At 46.5% G+C, this 19,658-nt stretch overlaps 1 protein-coding gene across 1 annotated transcript in view; it reads right to left on the reverse strand.

Annotated features, from left to right (window-relative positions):
• Tnfrsf11a (TNF receptor superfamily member 11a) overlaps positions 1–19,658 on the reverse strand; it is a 62,064-nt gene that overhangs the window by 14,235 nt on the left and 28,171 nt on the right. Inside the window, exons 2-8 of the mRNA XM_036202397.1 lie at positions 19,569–19,650; positions 18,063–18,188; positions 11,991–12,134; positions 7,772–7,865; positions 5,931–6,025; positions 4,591–4,704; positions 1,798–1,850 (exon numbers count right to left, since the gene is read on the reverse strand). Coding sequence (XP_036058290.1) covers positions 1,798–1,850; positions 4,591–4,704; positions 5,931–6,025; positions 7,772–7,865; positions 11,991–12,134; positions 18,063–18,188; positions 19,569–19,650 — 708 coding nt within the window. The remainder of the gene's footprint in view (positions 1–1,797; positions 1,851–4,590; positions 4,705–5,930; positions 6,026–7,771; positions 7,866–11,990; positions 12,135–18,062; positions 18,189–19,568; positions 19,651–19,658) is intronic.

Raw genomic sequence — 19,658 nt, forward strand, 5'->3', positions numbered from 1 at the left:
CTCATCCACCAGGGCACCTGGGCCCAACCCGCCAAGACCTCCCACACACGGTATCATTACAGAACGAGAGCGGATCCTGTGGAGTTGGAGCTGAATTAGAACCCAGTCTAACGTCTGCAGTTGATATATTTTATACTTATAACAGATGTAAAGGATAAACTAGAATAATTAGCATTTTAATATCAAATGTGGATTGAAAAATAGTTAAGTCACTGTTCAGTTTCTGTTGTTTAGTTCTGGACTTTTGAGACAGGGTCTTGTGTAATTGAGGCTGGCCTTATTGGGGAGTATAGGATGACTCTGAACTTCTGATCCTCCTGCCTCTACCTCCCAGGTGCCTGGGTTATAGACAAGTTTGTTCTCTGTTGGTATTCAACTCAGGGTTTGTGCCTGATAGGCTAACACTTCACTTTTTCAACTGAGCTACATGCTCAGTGCCACATTTGAATAAATGTATATATTCATTCATTCATTCATTTACTTACTTTAGAGGAGAGAGTGAGTGAACATGAGCATTCATTGCTCTCTTCTTTTTAAAAAGATTTATATTTAATCTCTGTGTGTGAGCTGCCTAGTGTGAGTGCTGAGAATTGAACTCACGCCCTCTGGAAGAGAAGGACATGCTCTAAACCACTGAGCCATCGCTCCAGTCTGTTTTGTTTTTGTTATTATTTCATTTTGGTAAATTTACTGTTTGACAAAGACTATTTATTCTTAAGGAATGTACATTTAGATATTTAGGAGCAGAGGAATAACAGGATCTCCATTCACTGTAAAGTGATTCCAGACACACTTGATTCACATACAGAATAGATTCCTGTGATAAAGTGTAAGATACTGATGGATTCACATACAGAATAGATTCCTGTGATAAAGTGTAAGATACTGATGGATTCACATACAGAATAGATTCCTGTGATAGAGTGTAAGATACTGATGGATTCACATACAGAATAGATTCATGTGACAAAGTGTAAGATACTGATGGATTCACATACAGAATAGATTCCTGTGATAAAGTGTAAGATACTGATGGATTCACATACAGAATAGATTCCTGTGATAGAGTGTAAGATATTGATGGATTCACATACAGAATAGATTCATGTGACAAAGTGTAAGATACTGATGGATTCACATACAGAATAGATTCCTGTGTAAAGTGTAAGATACTGATGGATTCACATACAGAATAGATTCCTGTGATAGAGTGTAAGATACTGATGGATTCACATACAGAACAGATTCCTGTGATAAAGTGTAAGATACTGATGGATTCACATACAGAATAGATTCCTGTGATAGAGTGTAAGATACTGATGGATTCACATACAGAACAGATTCCTGTGATAGAGTGTAAGATACTGATGGATTTGGGCATCAGGCCTTGCATTGCAATAGTCATTATTTTTCAATAATTTTTGAAATTATGACAAAGGAGAAGATCAATTAAATAACTACAGAGCAGAGGCAAGTCATAGATGGCTTCTCCTAGGAATCTGCATTGGTGATCGAGGTCATTTCTAAAATACGTGCACTGAGACAACAGAACTGGAATAAAGACAGCTGTCTGCCTCAGGGGTCGTATGCTTGCCTAGCATGAGTAAAGACCATTCAGTGTCCAGCCTGGGGTCAGGGAAGGGATGGGAATGGGGCGTGATGAAGACAAGGGGCCCTGACATATTCGACAGGGATCGGTTCTGGACGGAGGTTCACTGCCTGGTAGGCAGTGTGCTCCACAGTCAGCCAGTTACAGCTCTGGAGAAAGGACTTAGAGGAGGCAGTAGACACATTCACCTTAGTTCCACTTAGGCTGCTGCAAGCATCATTGGCCCAGTTCCACAAATTAGCTGGAAAAAAAAAGCAAAGATAAGAACTTCATGTTACGATTTTCTACTTACTTTAATATAAATTTTATTTTAGATATTTAACTTATACAGCACGTTGTTCTAAGGTAAATATAGACGGCAAAGTGGTCACTGCAACGAAATGGATTAACTTGTCCATCACGTCACAAGGTGATGTGTATGTTACAAGAGGAGCTAAAATCACCTCTGTTAGCAAACCTTCTCATCAGTACCATTTTCTCCTCCGGGTGTGTTCATCCTATACATCTGCTACTGTAGCCTTTGACCTACATCTCCCCATTCCCTTCCTCCTGTTTCCATCACTGTTTCATTCTCTTCTTCTGTGTCTTTGACTTTCTCCCATTTTAGATAATTCTACATAAACATACCCACTCTAAGTGTTACGGTAAGGTATTAACATTCCTGAGCCAAAATATTTTATTGTAATTCACCCAGGGCTGGGGGTGAAGCTCCATGGCAGAAAGCTTGCCTGGCATGCACAAAGCTCTAAGGTCCATCCTCAGTGTGGGGTTGCAACAGGACTAGTATATGGCTCAGTGGTACAGTACTTGCTTAACAAAAGCAAAGACCTGGGTTCGATCTTGAGCACAGGGGTGGGAATCATCCAAACAATTAATAAATTAACTGATTTAAATGCTCTGAAGGCATCTTACTTTTGAACAAAAACAGAACTTGCTGATCTCTAGAGAGAAAAACCCTGTCAAAGTTAGTTTTTTGCCAACTTGACACAAACCAAAACACCTAGGAAGAGGGGCCTTCAACTGGAGGAACTGTCTCTATCAGATTGGCCTGTGGACTGTCTGAGGGACATTTCCTTGATTTCTGATTGATGTGGGAGCCCAGAAATCAGGGCAGGAGCTCAAGCTAGGAACCTAGAGGCAGAAACTGAAGCAGAGGCCATGGAGGAGTGCTGCTTATTGGCTTGTTTCCCATGGCTTGTTCAGCTACCTTTCTTTTTAACATCTTTTAAAATTTATTTTATGTGCATATAAGATGTAAAGACCAACAGACAAGCAAACAAATGCCTCTTCCTTCTATGTTACTTTTGGTCATGGTGTTTATCATAGCAACAGAAGCCAAATTAGGACCCATGAATACTCCATTGATTACCTATGGATACAGCTGGGTCTGCCATGATGCTGTTAGACTACAGGCATTCTCCTTCCCTTCGAAATGTTATTGTGCATCTGAGGAAGCAAGATAATCAAGAGAAGGGACTTTTCTTATGCTAGGCAAGCTCTTTACTACTGGGCTATCGCCCCAGCCCTCGGACTTTTGGTTTTAAACACAGGATCTCCCTATGTTGCCCAGGCTGGCCTTGAACCTCTCCTGCCTCTGCCCTCCAAGCACCAAGACTGCAAGTGTGAGGCTCCACAAGGTGTGTTTTGCTTGTTGAGCCTCTGTTTGTCCCCCAAACACCTTTAAAGGTCAAAAGAGAGAACCAATTCCACGAAATTGTCCTTTGGCCTCCACATGTGTGTCATGGCACATGCACCCTACATACAGCACGAACACACAATAAGCAAAAGTTTTAAAGATGATTATGATATATTTGAAACAAACAAACAAACAAACAAACAAACAAGCAAAAAAACTTGCCGGGCAGTGGTGGCACACGCCTTTAATCCCAGCACTCAGGAGGTAGAGGCAGGTGGATCTCTGTGAGTTTGAGGCCAGCCTGGTCTACAAAGCAAATTCCAGGAAAGGTGCAAAGCTACACAGAGAAACCCTGTTTCAAAAAGCCAAAAAAAAAAAACAAAACAAAAAACAAAAAAACAAAAACAAAAAACAAAGGAAGTCTGGCATCCCTTCACTAGAAAACATACAAAAGTCAAACATGATGTGATGTTTAAAACACTATCTACCTTTTTGCAGATATCCCCAAGAAATGAAGTAACATTGGTTTCTGTATTTTAAAAATAAACCCCTAAATTCCAAAAATACAAAGTCATCTGTTTTCATAATTTTAGATTCACATTTCAAAACACTACCCCAATCAAAACTCCGCCATCTGGCCATTTATCTGAGCATTTGTCTGTATTGGATGGGTTCATCCACAGGGGCTACTACAGGGGTGACAATAAGCCCCTGTGTATCAATGATGCACGGAGATACAGTGTGGGCTCCCAGCAGTGACAGAGGAGCAATTCCAGAATGTTGTTTACCCATACACAAACACAATGTCACCCTTTGGTTCTGGTCATTATTGTTGCTAGACAAGAACAAAGACTCAGACACAAAGGTGCTTATCTTAGGATGCAAATACACTTTACTTGATGAACTCGACCTTGACCCCCAAAGTTCTCTTAAAGGTCAAATTCCACAAAGTTTTTCTCTGACCTCCACATGTCCATTGTGGCTCATACACCCACGCATACATCATGGATACATGTAATAATCAAAAATTTCATTGTATTTATTTATTTTTATGTGCATTGGTGTTTTGCCTGCATATATGTCTTCGTGAAGGTGTTAGGTTTCCTGGAACTGGAGTTAAGACAGTTGTGAGCTACCATGTGGTAGGTGCTGGGAGCTGAACCAAGGTCCTCAGAAAGAGCCGTCGGTGCTCTTAACCACGGAGCTAACTCCAGTCTCACAGGTAAGAAATTTAAAAAGCAGATTCCATGACAGTCAGGGACAATATGCTCATCTCCTATGATACCTTTATGGAAAGTACTCTATTCTCCCAGGCACTTTTCAGATGCCACCGTAGACACAATACCTGTCAAGGCTTTTCCTCCCTTCCGGTAGTAAACGCCAAAGACGATGGCAGCGACCAGCACCACAGAGACGAAGAGGAGCAGAATGATGAGGCTGGGCAAGTAAATCTGGGCTTCTGTGGTGAAGAGAATACAGTATTCAAGATTATTTCATTTTACCAAGTCAAAAGATGATAAAGTCCCGTAAATCCATCCCAAGAATCAAAGATGTGGATGTCTAGGTAACCGAAAGTGGAGAGCTCCCAACCAGGAAATGCAGAGAGGTCGCAGCTGTTAGAGGACACTCTCCAAAGCTTAACCCACCCTGCTCAGGGGCCTCCCCTCCAGGTGAAGCCAGCCCAGGCCCACTGTCCTATCTCTGCTTGAGAGTAAGTTGAATGCCATCCACCATGCTGGAGAGGAGAGGAGAGAAGAGAAAAGGGGAGGAGAGGAGAGGAGAGAAGAGGGGAGGAGGGGAGAGAAGAGAAAAGGGGAGGAGAGGAGAGAAGAGGGGAGAAGGGGAGGAGAGGAGAGGAGAGAAGAGGGGAGGAGAGGAGAGGACAGGGGAGGACAGGGGAGGACAGGGGAGGAGAGGGGAGGAGAGGGGAGGAGAGGAGAGGAGAGAAGAGGGGAGGAGAGGAGAGGACAGGGGAGGACAGGGGAAGGGAGGACAGGAGAGGAGAGGAGGGGAGAGGAGAGGAGAGGAACAGAAAAATGGAATTGGGGAGCTGCTGCAGAGATGGCTCAGCACTTGAGACCTGGCTGCTCTTCCAGAAGACCCAGGTTCAATATCCAGCACCTACATGGTGGCTCACATGGCTGTCTGTAACTCCTGTCCTAGGGGATCCAACACCCTCTTCAGGCCTCCTAGGGCACTTAGCATGCATGTTACACACAGGCATAAATGGAGACAAAACACCCATGTACATAAAATAAATAAACAATTTTTTTTTTAAAAAGAAAAAGCTCATACTGTTTAAAACAAGACAAAACAAAACGATGGGGCTGGAGTTAAAAGCACTGGCTGCTTTTCCAAAGGACCTGGGTTTGATTCCTAGTGCCCACATGGCCGCTCACAACTGTCTGCAACTCCAGTGGCAGAGGATCCTATGCCCTCTTCTGGCCTCCTTGAGCAATGTACACCGGTGGTGCACATAGATGTAATCAACATATCCATACACATAAAATAAAAAGAGAACAAATCTTTTAAGCAAATAAAATGCTGATTAAAAACAAAAATAATACCAAGACAATCGTGGACAGAATGAGCTGAAAAGCACAAATGAATCCCTGTGGCTACAGCTTGTCATTCTAGAGAGACCACCCCGGGCCATGTGCCACCCCACAGGCTATGCTTGCCTACCCTGGGATGGTTTTCTCAATGTCAGAGAAGAGCTGCAGACCACATCAGATTTCTTCGTCCCTGGGTGTGCTTCTATCCTTCCAAGGAGAGTACAGCTGTAAGGAAAAAGGAGGCAATGGTTGCGGAACAATACTTTTGATTTTAAAAACCAAACGGAGGAAATGTCATACTGAGCTAGACTGGCAGCTCCTTCAGGAAGGGAAGCCATATCTGTCTGGATGCTTGACTCCCCCACTTTGCCATGGGAAGCAGAAGGCCTCCGAGGTGGATAGAGTGCTTGGGGAACACTCTAAGAGCTACTGAGAACACAGTGGGCAAGAGTGAACAAGACATTCAGTAAATAGACATCAAGTGCAGACAGAGTTTTGATGAATGCAATTCTGAAAATGAAAAATACAATCCTCTCAACACAAAACCTGAATAAAATGCATTGGGAAACGGTGTTTAGTAAGAACCTACCGAGCCACATGTGGTAGGATACACTGTGATCCTGACTGTTGGTGTACTAAGAGACACAATGAGACCCTGTCTGAAAACAGTGAATGATGGGAACAGGAGAAGCAGATGCAGCTTGTGGGATGGGTAATGTGAGCTTTTTAAAAATAAAGAATACATTTGGAACTGAAGACTCATTGCACTTATCACTAGTATTAGACAGCAGGATGCAAAGAACACTAGGAGCTTGTTCTATGTAACTCATGGGAGGTGCTATACTATACATTAGTCAAGCGTACTTAACCAAAATCCAACCGTCAAAATGGGAAAGTTTTAGAACACTGACATGAAATCTAAATTAGGAAATCAGACTTCATGGAACTTAGTTTCATTCACAAAAATAATTGAGAGTGTGTAATTGTCTTCAGGTTCTGTGTATAATGTATACATGAGAGACAAAATAATTCTGTGTTTAGACATGGCATCCTTCCCCAAAAGTTCTCAGTACGTATATAAAAGTATGCCAGAACCTGAAATAAATCTGAAACATTTCCGAAGCATTTGGGTAAGGGATGCTCAGTCTGTATACCACACTATCTCTACAAAACTTATCTCAGCAGAAAACTCAGAACTGTTTAAACAGCTGTCAGTAGGAACTTAGTAAGGAAGTGGTGAAGTACACAGCGGCTGTAAGAAGCCACAGAGATTCCCATTTCAGTTCAGAAAAAAATCATCAAGTAACTTCATATGTGCAAAGCCCTGGGTTCCTCCTCAGCAGCAAAAATAATAAATAAACTAGAAATTAAAATATCGATGACACAGGATGATCATGGATGGGATAAAATCAAAGGCGCAGATGGACTTCTGTTATTTGGCTTGTAAAGAGCTTCAAGATAGTACAAGAAAATCCAAAGCATTTACAGCGTACACACACTTACACAGATAGGGGCCACCTATATGCACACACTTCCAGATGAGCAAGCCAGTGACAATGGGAAGTAAGAGTGGTGACTGACAGACAGTACATGGCTTACCTCAAGCTGGGGACATAGCTCAGTCATAGAGGATATGCCTAGCATATCTGGAGGCCTTACACTCCACCTGCAGCAGCCCACCCCTGCCCCAGACAAAGAAATCATAAACAACTTTCAACTAAATAAAGTCAGGTGAAGGAAAAAGAAGCTGGAACTGAAGGTCATATATTTCTGAATCTAAGAAGCGGCACAAAGCTCTGACACATGCCAGGTCCAACTGCAAGCCTGCCAGGCCCACTCCCTGCTGTGGCATGGACAGACTTCCCAAGAGAAGGCTAACCTGACACACTCAACCTGCCTTCCACCCGGAGCTGCTGAGGCTGACAGGTCTGAACATGAACAGGTCCTTTGGCTTCTCCCACAGTCACTTACTTGGTCCAGGGTCTGCATTTGTCCGTGGATGAAAAAACATCTGAGAAGAAGCCAAGGAGGCAGGGTGTGCACACCGTGTCCATGTTGAGCTGCACTGTCACATACACATACAAAAAGAAGCCAACAGAAAAAGCAAAGAGACACTTAGAGATCGGCCAGTATGGTGTCCCTGAAGCATTATCCCCATCTTCCCGGTGTCTGCCTGGCCACCTATATCTCCTGCCTTCAGCTCCTCCAGGCTCAGGTGGAGGAAGTGCTTACAGAATTATGTTCAGAAACCGGCTTCATATCAGGCCATTGAGATTACATCTGATGTCCAGCTAAGCCCAGCTCTGCCTGATCTTTTACTGTTCAGAACCACTATCTTAGGCTTCAACACATTCCTCCGTCAGTGTCGTGTGACTAAATTTTGCTGTCTTGCTAGCTCCAGCCTTCATGGCTGCATCAGCTTTCATTTACAGGTGCCATTCCTGTCTTTTAGGGAAATGTGTCCTTCCAAAGCCAAGATATCTCATTACTCCAAAATCAGCAGCGGGTGGGCAGTGTGCAGTATTGATACTTGAAACATTTCTGGTCTCAAGCAATTTGGATATGGGTTATTCAACATTATTCACTACAAAAGTTATTATTTCAAACACCAGAATAACTGAAATGCCTGTCAGCTGCTGACTTATTAAATACATGATGGTACAAAATGATCGGCTTCCTTTCACCAGGCTAAGGCATGGTGACTACACTTTTCCTCTTCAGAGGAACTTCCTCCTAAACCAATGATTGGTGTCCAGTTTTTCTACCATGCCTGACATAACTACCTTATGCCTTTCATGCCTAGGGCCTGTGCTGATTGCTCATAGCACGTAACTGTAGACAATGTGTGGAGCAAATGGCCTGGACTGTGTCCTAAGAGACATAAATGCAAATGACAGTACAGTAGGATCTTGCCTTCACCCACAGCGCTCAGCGCAAGCTGATCTTAGCTAGCTAGCTTGATTAAGCTCTTAGAAATCTAAGAGCTTATTAGCTAAATTAGCAACGTAAGAGATGCATCAAACTTTCTGTGACTCCTGTCTTTATTGCAATTGGCACATGACTATTTGGTAGGCACAAATGAACAATACTGACTACAATGTGAAACCAACATCAGGCCATTGGCTGGTGCCAAACCTGCAAACGACTTTTGAAATTAGTAGCACTTCTACGATTTATTTTCATGAATACAAACCTAAAATAAGAAATTAAATTTCTTGGTACAAGCCTGATAGGAAGTATATGTTTGATTTCTGTAATTTGGCAATAAATAAGATACATTGCCAAGTAATCAGGCTAGGTAACAATTCTAACAATGCCAGGATCATTGACTAACTAACATTAATTGAAACAACATTTTAAAAGATGAACACAGGGGCTAGAGTTTGTTTCCCAGCACCCACATCAGTCAGCTTACAGCTGCGCGTAATGCCCAGCTCCACAGATCCATTCAAAATGTCTGGCCTCCTCCGGCACTAACATATACACACACACACACACAAACACACACACACACACACACACACACACACACACACACACACACAGAGTTCTGTTCTATTTTGTTTTTAAGATGGACAAAGGGTGAGATAAAGGTGCTTCACCCCAAGTCTGATGACCTGAGTTTAGTTCCTGAGACCCACATGGTGAAGGGAGAAAACCAACTCCCACAAGTTGTCTGACTTCCACAAATGGGCTGTGGCATGCACACACACATACACACTCAGTAAAGCCAAAAATTAACACTAACAGAGTAATGCAATCTAGAAGATTCTGAGAAGGGTTCAGGGACATTACTTTCCATACACCTGACTTTTACATGATTCTTGTTAACTCTGACCCACTAACAGTATCCTGAAGGCTTCTTCCCCTTCTCCGTTTCATAACCAGGCTTCTCACACTGACACAAGAACTTACACTTCTATCTGCCACACTAGGTTTTATTCAGTGCTGGGGACCAAATCCAGGGCTCTGTGCATGCTAGGTGAGTGTTGTACAAACTAAGACATCCCCAGCCTTAAGAATGAATTTGTTTACCTCATACCCACCTCCTGTCAAAAATGTATCATTTCCAAAGGTTCAAGGCAGAGAGGACTGTTAGTTAGGTCTTAAACCCGGACAAAGTCTAGCAGGTGCCTCTTAACAGATCAAAGCTGACACTGGCTGCCAGCAATTTCTCCCAGCATCCTTCAGTCCCTTCTCTGTTACTGGGTCCTCCTGGTGAGCATGCCTCACCCCCTACCCTGAATTCTCCAGCCCTGGGGCTGGGCTGCCCATCCCCCAGGGCCCTTCCCTGTATTATCCAGTCATTTTGGCTACATCGGCCCTTTTGTACCCTTTACCCCCTCACCTCTAGGTCTCCTGGCTCTCTGCTGCCCCTTCTCCTCATATGGCATGGCTCAGGGTCATGTTCACTCTGTACTCTCCCAGATAGATGTCTCTGCCTCTGACTATGTGCTCCTCATATCTACAATAAACCTTCTCCTCCACCACACCTAGCACAGTCATGCCCTCCTTTTTATTTTTTTAATTTTTCATTCAAGAACATCTTCCAGAAATCAGAAAGGCAGTGCCCTAGTTCACAAAGGAGGTAAATTGGTGGCTACACCGGGCTCTGTCTAATCTGGGAGCAGAATTTGGCGGGAGCTGACCATGGTAGAGAGGTTTGTCATTACTGATTGAAAACTCCAGCTGACTTTTCTGAGCGCATGTGCAGGTGCGTCAGAGTGCTGCCGCAGAGGGCCACCGCATCAGTCAGACACCTTCTTCCATGTGGATTCAAACGAATAACAGTTTAGTTTTCCCAGCCCTGTCCACGTATGCTGGCCTTAAAGTCATGTCTTTAAGAGAACGACTGGCAAGCATGAGCAAGCGGTTGTTGCCCCTGAAAACCTGCTTTGTGACACTTCTGAGGGCGGGGCATGAAGGGCTCTCAGAAGTGCTCTCACAAGCCAGAGGATTTCTGCTTCTTTGCTTTCAACAAAGCTGAAGGACACAATGGAGAGTTCTCAGATGACAGAACATTAAAAATAGCCCCAACTTCACATCACTTTGTGAGCAAGGATGTCACTTAGAAGGTGCGGGGGCGCTGTAAGTGTTCCTCAGCAGCTACACTCAGAAAGTGACCTAGAGTGAACTCTGTGTGCTAACTTGTAACACTGGCGATATAGTCAGCCCAAATACAAACAGCAGGGGCAATCCTACTCTAAATTCAAGAGCTGTGAACTTTCGTGACTCTAAGAGTTTAAAAACATATGTACTTGTGGTCAATTACATAGTAATGAGCATGGGGACAGCTCAGACCAGAAAAAAACCCTCATTGCACCCTGTGAACCCAAATCAATTTAAGCTCCTTTTTTGTTGTTGTTGCTTTTTTTTTTTTTTTTTTTAAACAGATTTCAAATTAGTCCTTACTCTTACATGAAGGGTTATGAAGTGGTGGTTGGGAACGGCTTTCCAAACAAAGAGAAGGAGGTAACTCTGTGTGGAAGGTGGACCTAAGCAAGCAAAGAAAAGGAAGCCGTGAACGTTCCAACAGCCGGGTTAAGTAGTGGTGGGAGAGAATGGCTTTCACAGTCCAGTGACTGGTGTGCGTGGGTGGAGGTCAGAAGAACTCCGTGTCTGTCTTCAGGGGCGTTTGTGTTAGTCAAAGTCTCTCCGGAGCCTGAAGCTTTGCCTGGGTTAGCTGGCGAGCCTGCTCTGGGGATCCACCGTCCTGGCTCCCCCTCTTGCTGGATTAGCTTTTAAATGTGGGTTCTTGGTATCGCGCTTAGGTTCTCAAGCTTATGAAGCATCATGCACTTTACAGGACAGGGACATCTCCCCAGCCCTCCATTGCCTGCTTTCAAAAGTGTTATTGCAGCTATCATTCCTCAAGAGCTAAGTCTTTAGGAACTCTTTAAAATTGAAGTGAATATCTGTAGCTATCAATTTACAACATGTCCAGGGGTGCATACCCCCTTCTAAGAGGCTGCAAGCTCTTTAATGCCTTAGCATTATACTATTTGTTAGTGGGGACCCTCGGGTTTCAGAGACTGAGGCCCATTGCCACAAAGAGGGAGGGGGAAAGGGAATTTGGGATGACTGCCCATGTGATGTTGAAGCTGGGCTAAACTGGTTACACACACACACGCACACGCACGCACGCGCACACGCACGCACACGCACACGCACACGCACACGCGTGCCGTACAGGGATGCTGGGCCCCGAAGCCCGGCGCACACTCCATGTTGCGGCGGCAGCACTCGCAGTCTGGGTTCCAGTGGTAGCCAGCTGTGCAGGCGCAGCGCCTCGGGGCCGTGCGGTTGCCAGGGTCCACCGCCACCAGGGCCTTGCCTGCGGGAGACAAGAGATGATCAGCCACCAGCAGGGCCTGAGACACAGACGCACTGTCCACCCGGTGCACCGTCCCCACCCAGCTCCAAACAGCCGGCAGCCAGCTGCATCTGGCCGCCAACAGGGTGACTCACTGGGTTTGAGGAACTCCAGAGTTCCTTCCTGAACTTCCTTGTTGGGAGGGAACCGTCCAACACACCCCTTCCCCCTTATAATCAGGAGCTGGGTGGGCTCTCTAGAGTTCTGTGTTAGTAGGTTTAATTATTTGTGGAATTGCACAGCTGTTCTCAGCTGCTTGGTGCTATTTGTTTGTTTGTTTGTTTACTGTAAATTCAAATGTCACACAAACTGTTAAGCAAAGTTTAGAAAGAGCTAGCTGAGTTTCTGGGGGTGTGAGTTCATTCTGGGGTCCTGAAGGGCTGGGGGTGCTGGGCCAAGAGGACGAAGCACAGAAGTGGGCAGTAGTCTGTCCTACAGGTCAGAGTCTCTGTCTCTGTCTCTGTCTCTGTCTCTCTCTCACACACACACACACACACGTCTCTTCCCAATAGATGGAAAGAGCTTGTCTTCCTACTCTAATTTCCCAGCTTCTCTCAGTTTGCATGAATATGGGAACTTAACTATATAGTAAACTGAGTGCCCAGCAGTCACAATCATTCTTGTTGCACAGAGTCACATGAATTTCCTTGTTCATGACAATTTCTATTGACACTGGAAGTGTATTTGCAGTCATTCCTGAACATGGGCTGGGGTCATTCTATACAGGGGCCTCTGTGTTCAGGTCTCAGCTTTCATAGACTGATTTTCTTCCTGCTCTCTGCCTCCCCACCTTCCAGTATAGTACTGGGGATTGAAACAACAACTCATGCATTCCAGCAAAGCATTCTCCCGCAGCTGGGTTCCCAGCCTAAATGACTGTGCTTGAAGCAGTTGTCCAATGCACTACTTTTCTCATTAGGCTCTTATTTGGCAATGTCCTTATTTTAAATGGCCCCGTGTGTAGATCTGTCTTGTGTTTTACACACAAGAAGGCAGTGATGTGCACTGCCCAGAAAACACGTGTGGTATAAAGTTTGTGTTAGTCTGAGTAGTGTGCTGAGTCAACCAAGCCTATCTAGTGAACAGTGAAACACACAGAACAAGGGGGTATGCGGATGTGATAAAGGCCTCTGAGCAGGGGCTTGTAGGAATCTAGGCCGGGATTCTATTAGGAGCAGTGAGTGATTCCAGACTCACAAACTCAATGGTTGTGGTGACTTCATAGAGTACAGCTACTGCGAATAAGGAAACTCAGTTGTACAGGTGTGCACACGCAGGTGATATGAAGTCACAGCTTTGTTTACATAGCCCAGGAGGCTTACTGGTTAAGAGCCCATAGCTTCCTTGCAGAGCATGAGTTCTATTCCAGGTACACACATCCTGTAGCTCATTCCTGCCTCTAACTCTAGTTCCAGGGGATTTGGCCTTTTTTTGGCCTCCTTGGGCAACTGCACACATGTACATACCGCCCCTATACACATACATGTAATTAAAAATAAAATGAATCCTTAAAAGGAAACAAACAAAATGGGGAAACTGCCCTGTACATGCTGAAAGGCCCCATCTCATCTGGCTCTTCTACGTGGCTCTTGCACCTTAACTTCCAAGAGGAAAATCAAACCAGCCCTCCTTCATTGTCTCAAGTTACAGCCAATTAAGAAGGGACATTCCCATTTTTATGCTTTTTAGACCCAAGCATGAGCCCCATTTGTCCTTGTGCCCACTACCCAAGCCCTTGCAGCACAAAGGGCAATTGTACAGAAACATGTATGTAGTACATATAAGCACACAGGAGCACACACCACTTTTCTGCAAAATACTGCAAGGAAGTGAATGGGGGTGGCAACAGTTTCAGAACAATCTGATGTGTTCAGTGTTCAGCTTTAATTTTGGCAGTAGACAGAATGAATCCTTATTTCCAACAGACAGCAATGAGTCAAGGTCATCAAAGGAAATAAAAAGACTTGATCAGATGCTTGTGCCCAGTGGAGTTTCCACAGAACTTTCTCCAGCCTAAAATTTGCCAGCTGTCTCAAATGCCTTAGAAGAATGACAGTGTTCAGACATGCTTATTCCCTAGCTGTGCTCAACTGGGCACAGCCTATGAGGATTTAGTCACTAATAATGGGGCCCTCAGCACCAGCACGAAATACAATGTCCCACCAGGGGACAGAGATGGCTCACAGGTTAAGAACACTTGCTGCTCTTACAGAGAATCCAGGTTCAGTTCTCACTACCCTCATCAGAGGGATCTGGTATCCTCTTCTGATCTTAGGTGCAGTGTGTGTGTGTGTGTGTGTGTGTGTGTGTGTGTGTAAGAATTGATGACAGCTTTGTCTCACCTCAGAGTGGTGTGATAATCTGACCACCTAGAGTGTCTGCAACAAACTGCAGCACCTCAGACACAACTGCATTCATGAATTCACCATGTTGATGCAAATGCTTGGGAGGGGCAGAGGGGCAGAGGCAGAGGGGCAGAGGGGCAGAGGGGCAGAGAGAGGCAGAGGGGCAGAGGGGCAGAGGCAGAGGGGCAGAGGCAGAGGGGCAGAGGGGCAGAGGCAGAGGCGCAGAGGCAGAGGGGCAGAGGGGCAGAGGGGCAGAGGCAGAGGGGCAGAGGCAGAGGGGCAGAGGCAGAGGGGCAGAGGCAGAGGGACAGAGGCAGAGGGGCAGAGGGGCAGAGGGGCAGAGGGGCAGAGGCAGAGGGGCAGAGGCAGAGGGGCAGAGGCAGAGGGGCAGAGGGGCAGAGGGGCAGAGGGGCAGAGGCAGAGGGGCAGAGGGGCAGAGGGGCAGAGGGGCAGAGGCAGAGGGGCAGAGGCAGAGGGGCAGAGGCAGAGGGACAGAGGCAGAGGGGCAGAGGGGCAGAGGGGCAGAGGCAGAGGGGCAGAGACAGGAAGATGGAGGCCAGGCTACATAGGAAGCCTATATTTATTAAAAAAAAAAAATCTAGAATTTAGGGATGTCGCTCAGTGGTAGATCATTTGGCTGGCAATGTGTAGGCCTTGGAGTTGGGAAAAATATCGAACCCATACTTATCACAGCAAATATTACAAAATAAAATTCCCACTCTTATTTATCTCCACTATACTATGGGTGAAGGGGTTTTGCCAGACTCTAGCCAAAATAAACCAGGATTCTATCAGCCTTCACAATTTAATGTGCAATACAGAAATACCAAGGAAGACTATGATAAATGGCGTCCAGGGGATGCAATCACTAAGTCCAACCAGAAGCTTCGCCAGAGGAACATGGGTGCTTTAGCACTCAGAATAGAAAACAGAAAAGAGAGAGAAAAAAATCTCTTAGGGACTCCATGAGACACATTTATGTTTTGATTCCTAAACATAAGCTATGTTTTTAAAAATGGAGCTGCGCATGGAGATAGATTCCTGTAATCCAGTAGTGAGTTCCAGGCCAACCTGAACTAGAGTGAGATCCTGTCTTAAAACATATATATGTATGTATTATCCTGTTCCCTTCCTAAAATTATGGCAGCCTGGCAAAGCCAGAAACTGCAACAATATACCATTTAGGGGAAAGTTTATATTTCAAAAGATCAGTCTGAGTCCTGCTTCTCCTGGGGAAGTCAGGCTCAGTCTCAATTTATCTTTAAAATGGGACAAGTACAGGATTAGCTGACACAGACACACTCAACGCTGTGGCAACATTTTGTCAATGGTAAGTTGTGTTCACAATTAAAGTGCAACGCATATTCTAGAACAGAAAGATGAAAAAATTTAGCCTGAGGTACTGGAGACATAAAATCATGAGCAGAACCCCTATTAGGTGTGTCAGTGTGACAGACCCAGGTGCCTCTGCACACCACTGTGAGGTGTGTCAGTGTGACAGACCCAGGTGCATCTGCACACCCCTGTGAGGTGTGTCAGTGTGACAGAATCAGGTGCGTCTGCACACCACTGTGAGGTGTGTCAGTGTGACAGTCCCAGGTGCATCTGCACACCCCTGTGACCTGTGTCAGTGTGACAGTCCCAGGTGCATCTGCACACCACTGTGAGGTATGTCAGTGTGACAGACCCAGGTGTGTCTGCACAACCCTGTGAGGTATGTCAGTGTGACAGACCCAGGTGCCTCTGCACACCCCTGTGAGGTGTGTCAGTGTGACAGACCCAGGTGCGTCTGCACACCTCTGTGGCCTGTGTGTGACAGACCCAGGTGCCTCTGCACACCCCTGTGACCTGTGTCAGTGTGACAAACCCAGGTGCCTCTGCACACCCCTGTGGCCTGTGTCAGTGTGACAGACCCAGGTGCATCTGCACACCCCTGTGACCTGTGTCAGTGTGACAGACCCAGGTGCATCTGCACACCCCTGTGACCTGTGTCAGTGTGACAGACTCAGGTGCATCTGCACACCCCTGTGGCCTGTGTCAGTGTGACAGACTCAGGTGCATCTGCACACCCTGTGGCGTGTGTCAGTGTGACAGACTCAGGTGCCTCTGCACACCCCTGTGGCCTGTGTCAGTTTGTGACAGACCCAGGTGCATCTGCACACCCCTGTGGCCTGTGTCAGTTTGTGACAGACCCAGGTGCATCTGCACACCCCTGTGAGGTGTGTCAGTGTGACAGACCCAGGTGCCTCTGCACACCCCTGTGACCTGTGTCAGTGTGACAGACCCAGGTGCATCTGCACACCCTGTGGCCTGAGTCAGTTTGTGACAGACCCAGGTGCCTCTGCACACCCCTGTGGCCTGTGTGTGACAGACCCAGGTGCCTCTGCACACCCCTGTGGCCTGTGTGTGACAGACTCAGGTGCATCTGCACACCCCTGTGACCTGTGTCAGTGTGACAGACCCAGGTGCCTCTGCACACCCCTGTGGCCTGTGTCAGTTTGTGACAGACCCAGGTGCCTCTGCACACCCCTGTGACCTGTGTCAGTGTGACAGACTCAGGTGCATCTGCACACCCCTGTGAGGTGTGTCAGTGTGACAGACCCAGGTGCATCTGCACATCCTGTGGCCTGTGTCAGTTTGTGACAGACCCAGGTGCCTCTGCACACCCCTGTGACCTGTGTCAGTGTGACAGACTCAGGTGCATCTGCACACCCCTGTGGCCTGTGTCAGTTTGTGACAGACCCAGGTGCATCTGCACACCCCTGTGGCCTGTGTCAGTTTGTGACAGACCCAGGTGCATCTGCACACCCCTGTGGCCTGTGTCAGTTTGTGACAGACCCAGGTGCCTCTGCACACCCCTGTGACCTGTGTCAGTGTGACAGACTCAGGTGCATCTGCACACCCCTGTGAGGTGTGTCAGTGTGACAGACCCAGGTGCATCTGCACACCCTGTGGCCTGTGTCAGTTTGTGACAGACCCAGGTGCCTCTGCACACCCCTGTGGCCTGTGTCAGTGTGACAGACTCAGGTGCATCTGCACACCCCTGTGGCCTGTGTCAGTTTGTGACAGACCCAGGTGCATCTGCACACCCCTGTGGCCTGTGTCAGTTTGTGACAGACCCAGGTGCATCTGCACACCCCTGTGGCCTGTGTCAGTTTGTGACAGACCCAGGTGCCTCTGCACACCCCTGTGACCTGTGTCAGTGTGACAGACTCAGGTGCATCTGCACACCCCTGTGAGGTATGTCAGTGTGACAGACCCAGGTGCATCTGCACACCCTGTGGCCTGTGTCAGTTTGTGACAGACCCAGGTGCCTCTGCACACCCCTGTGACCTGTGTCAGTGTGACAGACTCAGGTGCATCTGCACACCCCTGTGGCCTGTGTCAGTTTGTGACAGACCCAGGTGCATCTGCACACCCCTGTGGCCTGTGTCAGTTTGTGACAGACCCAGGTGCATCTGCACACCCCTGTGGCCTGTGTCAGTTTGTGACAGACCCAGGTGCCTCTGCACACCCCTGTGGCCTGTGTCAGTTTGTGACCCACCTGCATCACAGACTTTATGCAGCAAACATTTATCTTCTTCATTCCAGCTGTCCATGTACTCATCTGGGCCACAGGGCAGACACACAGTGTCAGAGGTAGGAGTGCACTTAGAAGACAGGTATCTTCCTTAAACGGAGAAGACAATGTACCAATCAAAAACAAAACCGTGACGGTAAATGTGCTGATCAAAACTAAACAACAAGCTGGGCATGGTGGTGCACACCTTAAATCCCAGTACTCAGGAGGCAGAGGCAGATGGGTATCTGAAATCCTGGTCAGCCTGGTCTAAGGAACAAGTTCCAGGGCAGCCAGGGCTACACAGAGAAATCCTATCTCAAAAAAACAAACACACAAAAAGAAAAGGAAGAAAACTAGACAAGAGCAGACACCGAGCACGTGTGAGGCTCTGAGTTAACCCCCAGCACTGAGAAAAAAAATAAACAGCAATCTGCTGGTCTGGTTTACAGAACCAGATCCAAGAAGCCTTCTAAGACAGTGTAATTTGTGAGATGGAGAGATGAGGACTCTCCAGGCTGTGAGCACAGCACCTGGGCTCCTCAGGCCTCTGCTGGCTGAAATACCCTGCCCCCAGGTTTGCTGCATCTACTGTTGCTCCTGCCTACGTTTGCTGTGACTACGGTGGTCTCTGTTTATCTAAATAAACAACCAATCAGCCATCTTTTTGCACTCCCAAACTCTGCTGACTGAGAAGAAGAACTCAGGAATTAAGTTGTGCCCTGTAGGACTTGAGGGGTTTGCTGGAATGGGCCAAGGGAAGAAGAGGGCTGAGGTAGAGGATTGGTTTTTCCCCTCCCATCTTCAAATGCTCCTCTGCCTTCACCATGGATAACTGGCTCACTGTGTTCTATGTGCACTATCAGCTAATAGCTAGTTTACCAAGCATTATACACCAACACGTTTGCATGCATGTGTGCACATATACACATTCACTTGATAAAAATATTGGCTCTGTGTCCTGTACATTCAAGAGCTATTTGTAACTGAAACATCCAAAAGACTGTAGTTATAAAGTAACTCAGCTTCTGTTGCCCTCTCCAAGACAGTGAGGACCCAGCAGGTTGGGACTCCACAGGCCCATACAAACCTGGCCACACGTGGGGAAGATGGTGGCCAGCCCCCTTTGTGTTCTTTGGCTGGTATATGGGAGAAGATCTGTCCAGGGGTAAGCAATTCCAGTTTGGTTATTCCAAAATAAGGTTTCTGTGCACATATTTTCAAGTGTCAGTTATACTTCATGTTTTACTAGGATGTGATTTTAGAAAACTTTGATGTCTCAGGACAAAAAAAAAAAGGATCAGTTTCTGAAATTGCCTTTGATTCATAGGTGATGACCTCTATTGAGAGAAAGCGTTCTGTCTTCTGAGTGGCAAACATCATTACATACCACTATCATGAAGGGTCTATGAATTTCTTCCTTCATCTCTTGTAACAGAAAACAACAAGAAAAGAAAAAGGAAGCCAGAAAGGCCTGAGGTGCAGGAGTACCTGGTTCACACTTGCTGCAGCACCGTCCAAGGTGCCCATAATGCCTTTCACGGGCGCATGGAGGAGCGACCTGGAGGGCCACCTGAAGAG

Source organism: Onychomys torridus, chromosome 11 (genome assembly GCF_903995425.1).
Source record: "Onychomys torridus chromosome 11, mOncTor1.1, whole genome shotgun sequence".
In the NCBI taxonomy this organism is placed as follows: Eukaryota; Metazoa; Chordata; class Mammalia; order Rodentia; family Cricetidae; genus Onychomys; species Onychomys torridus.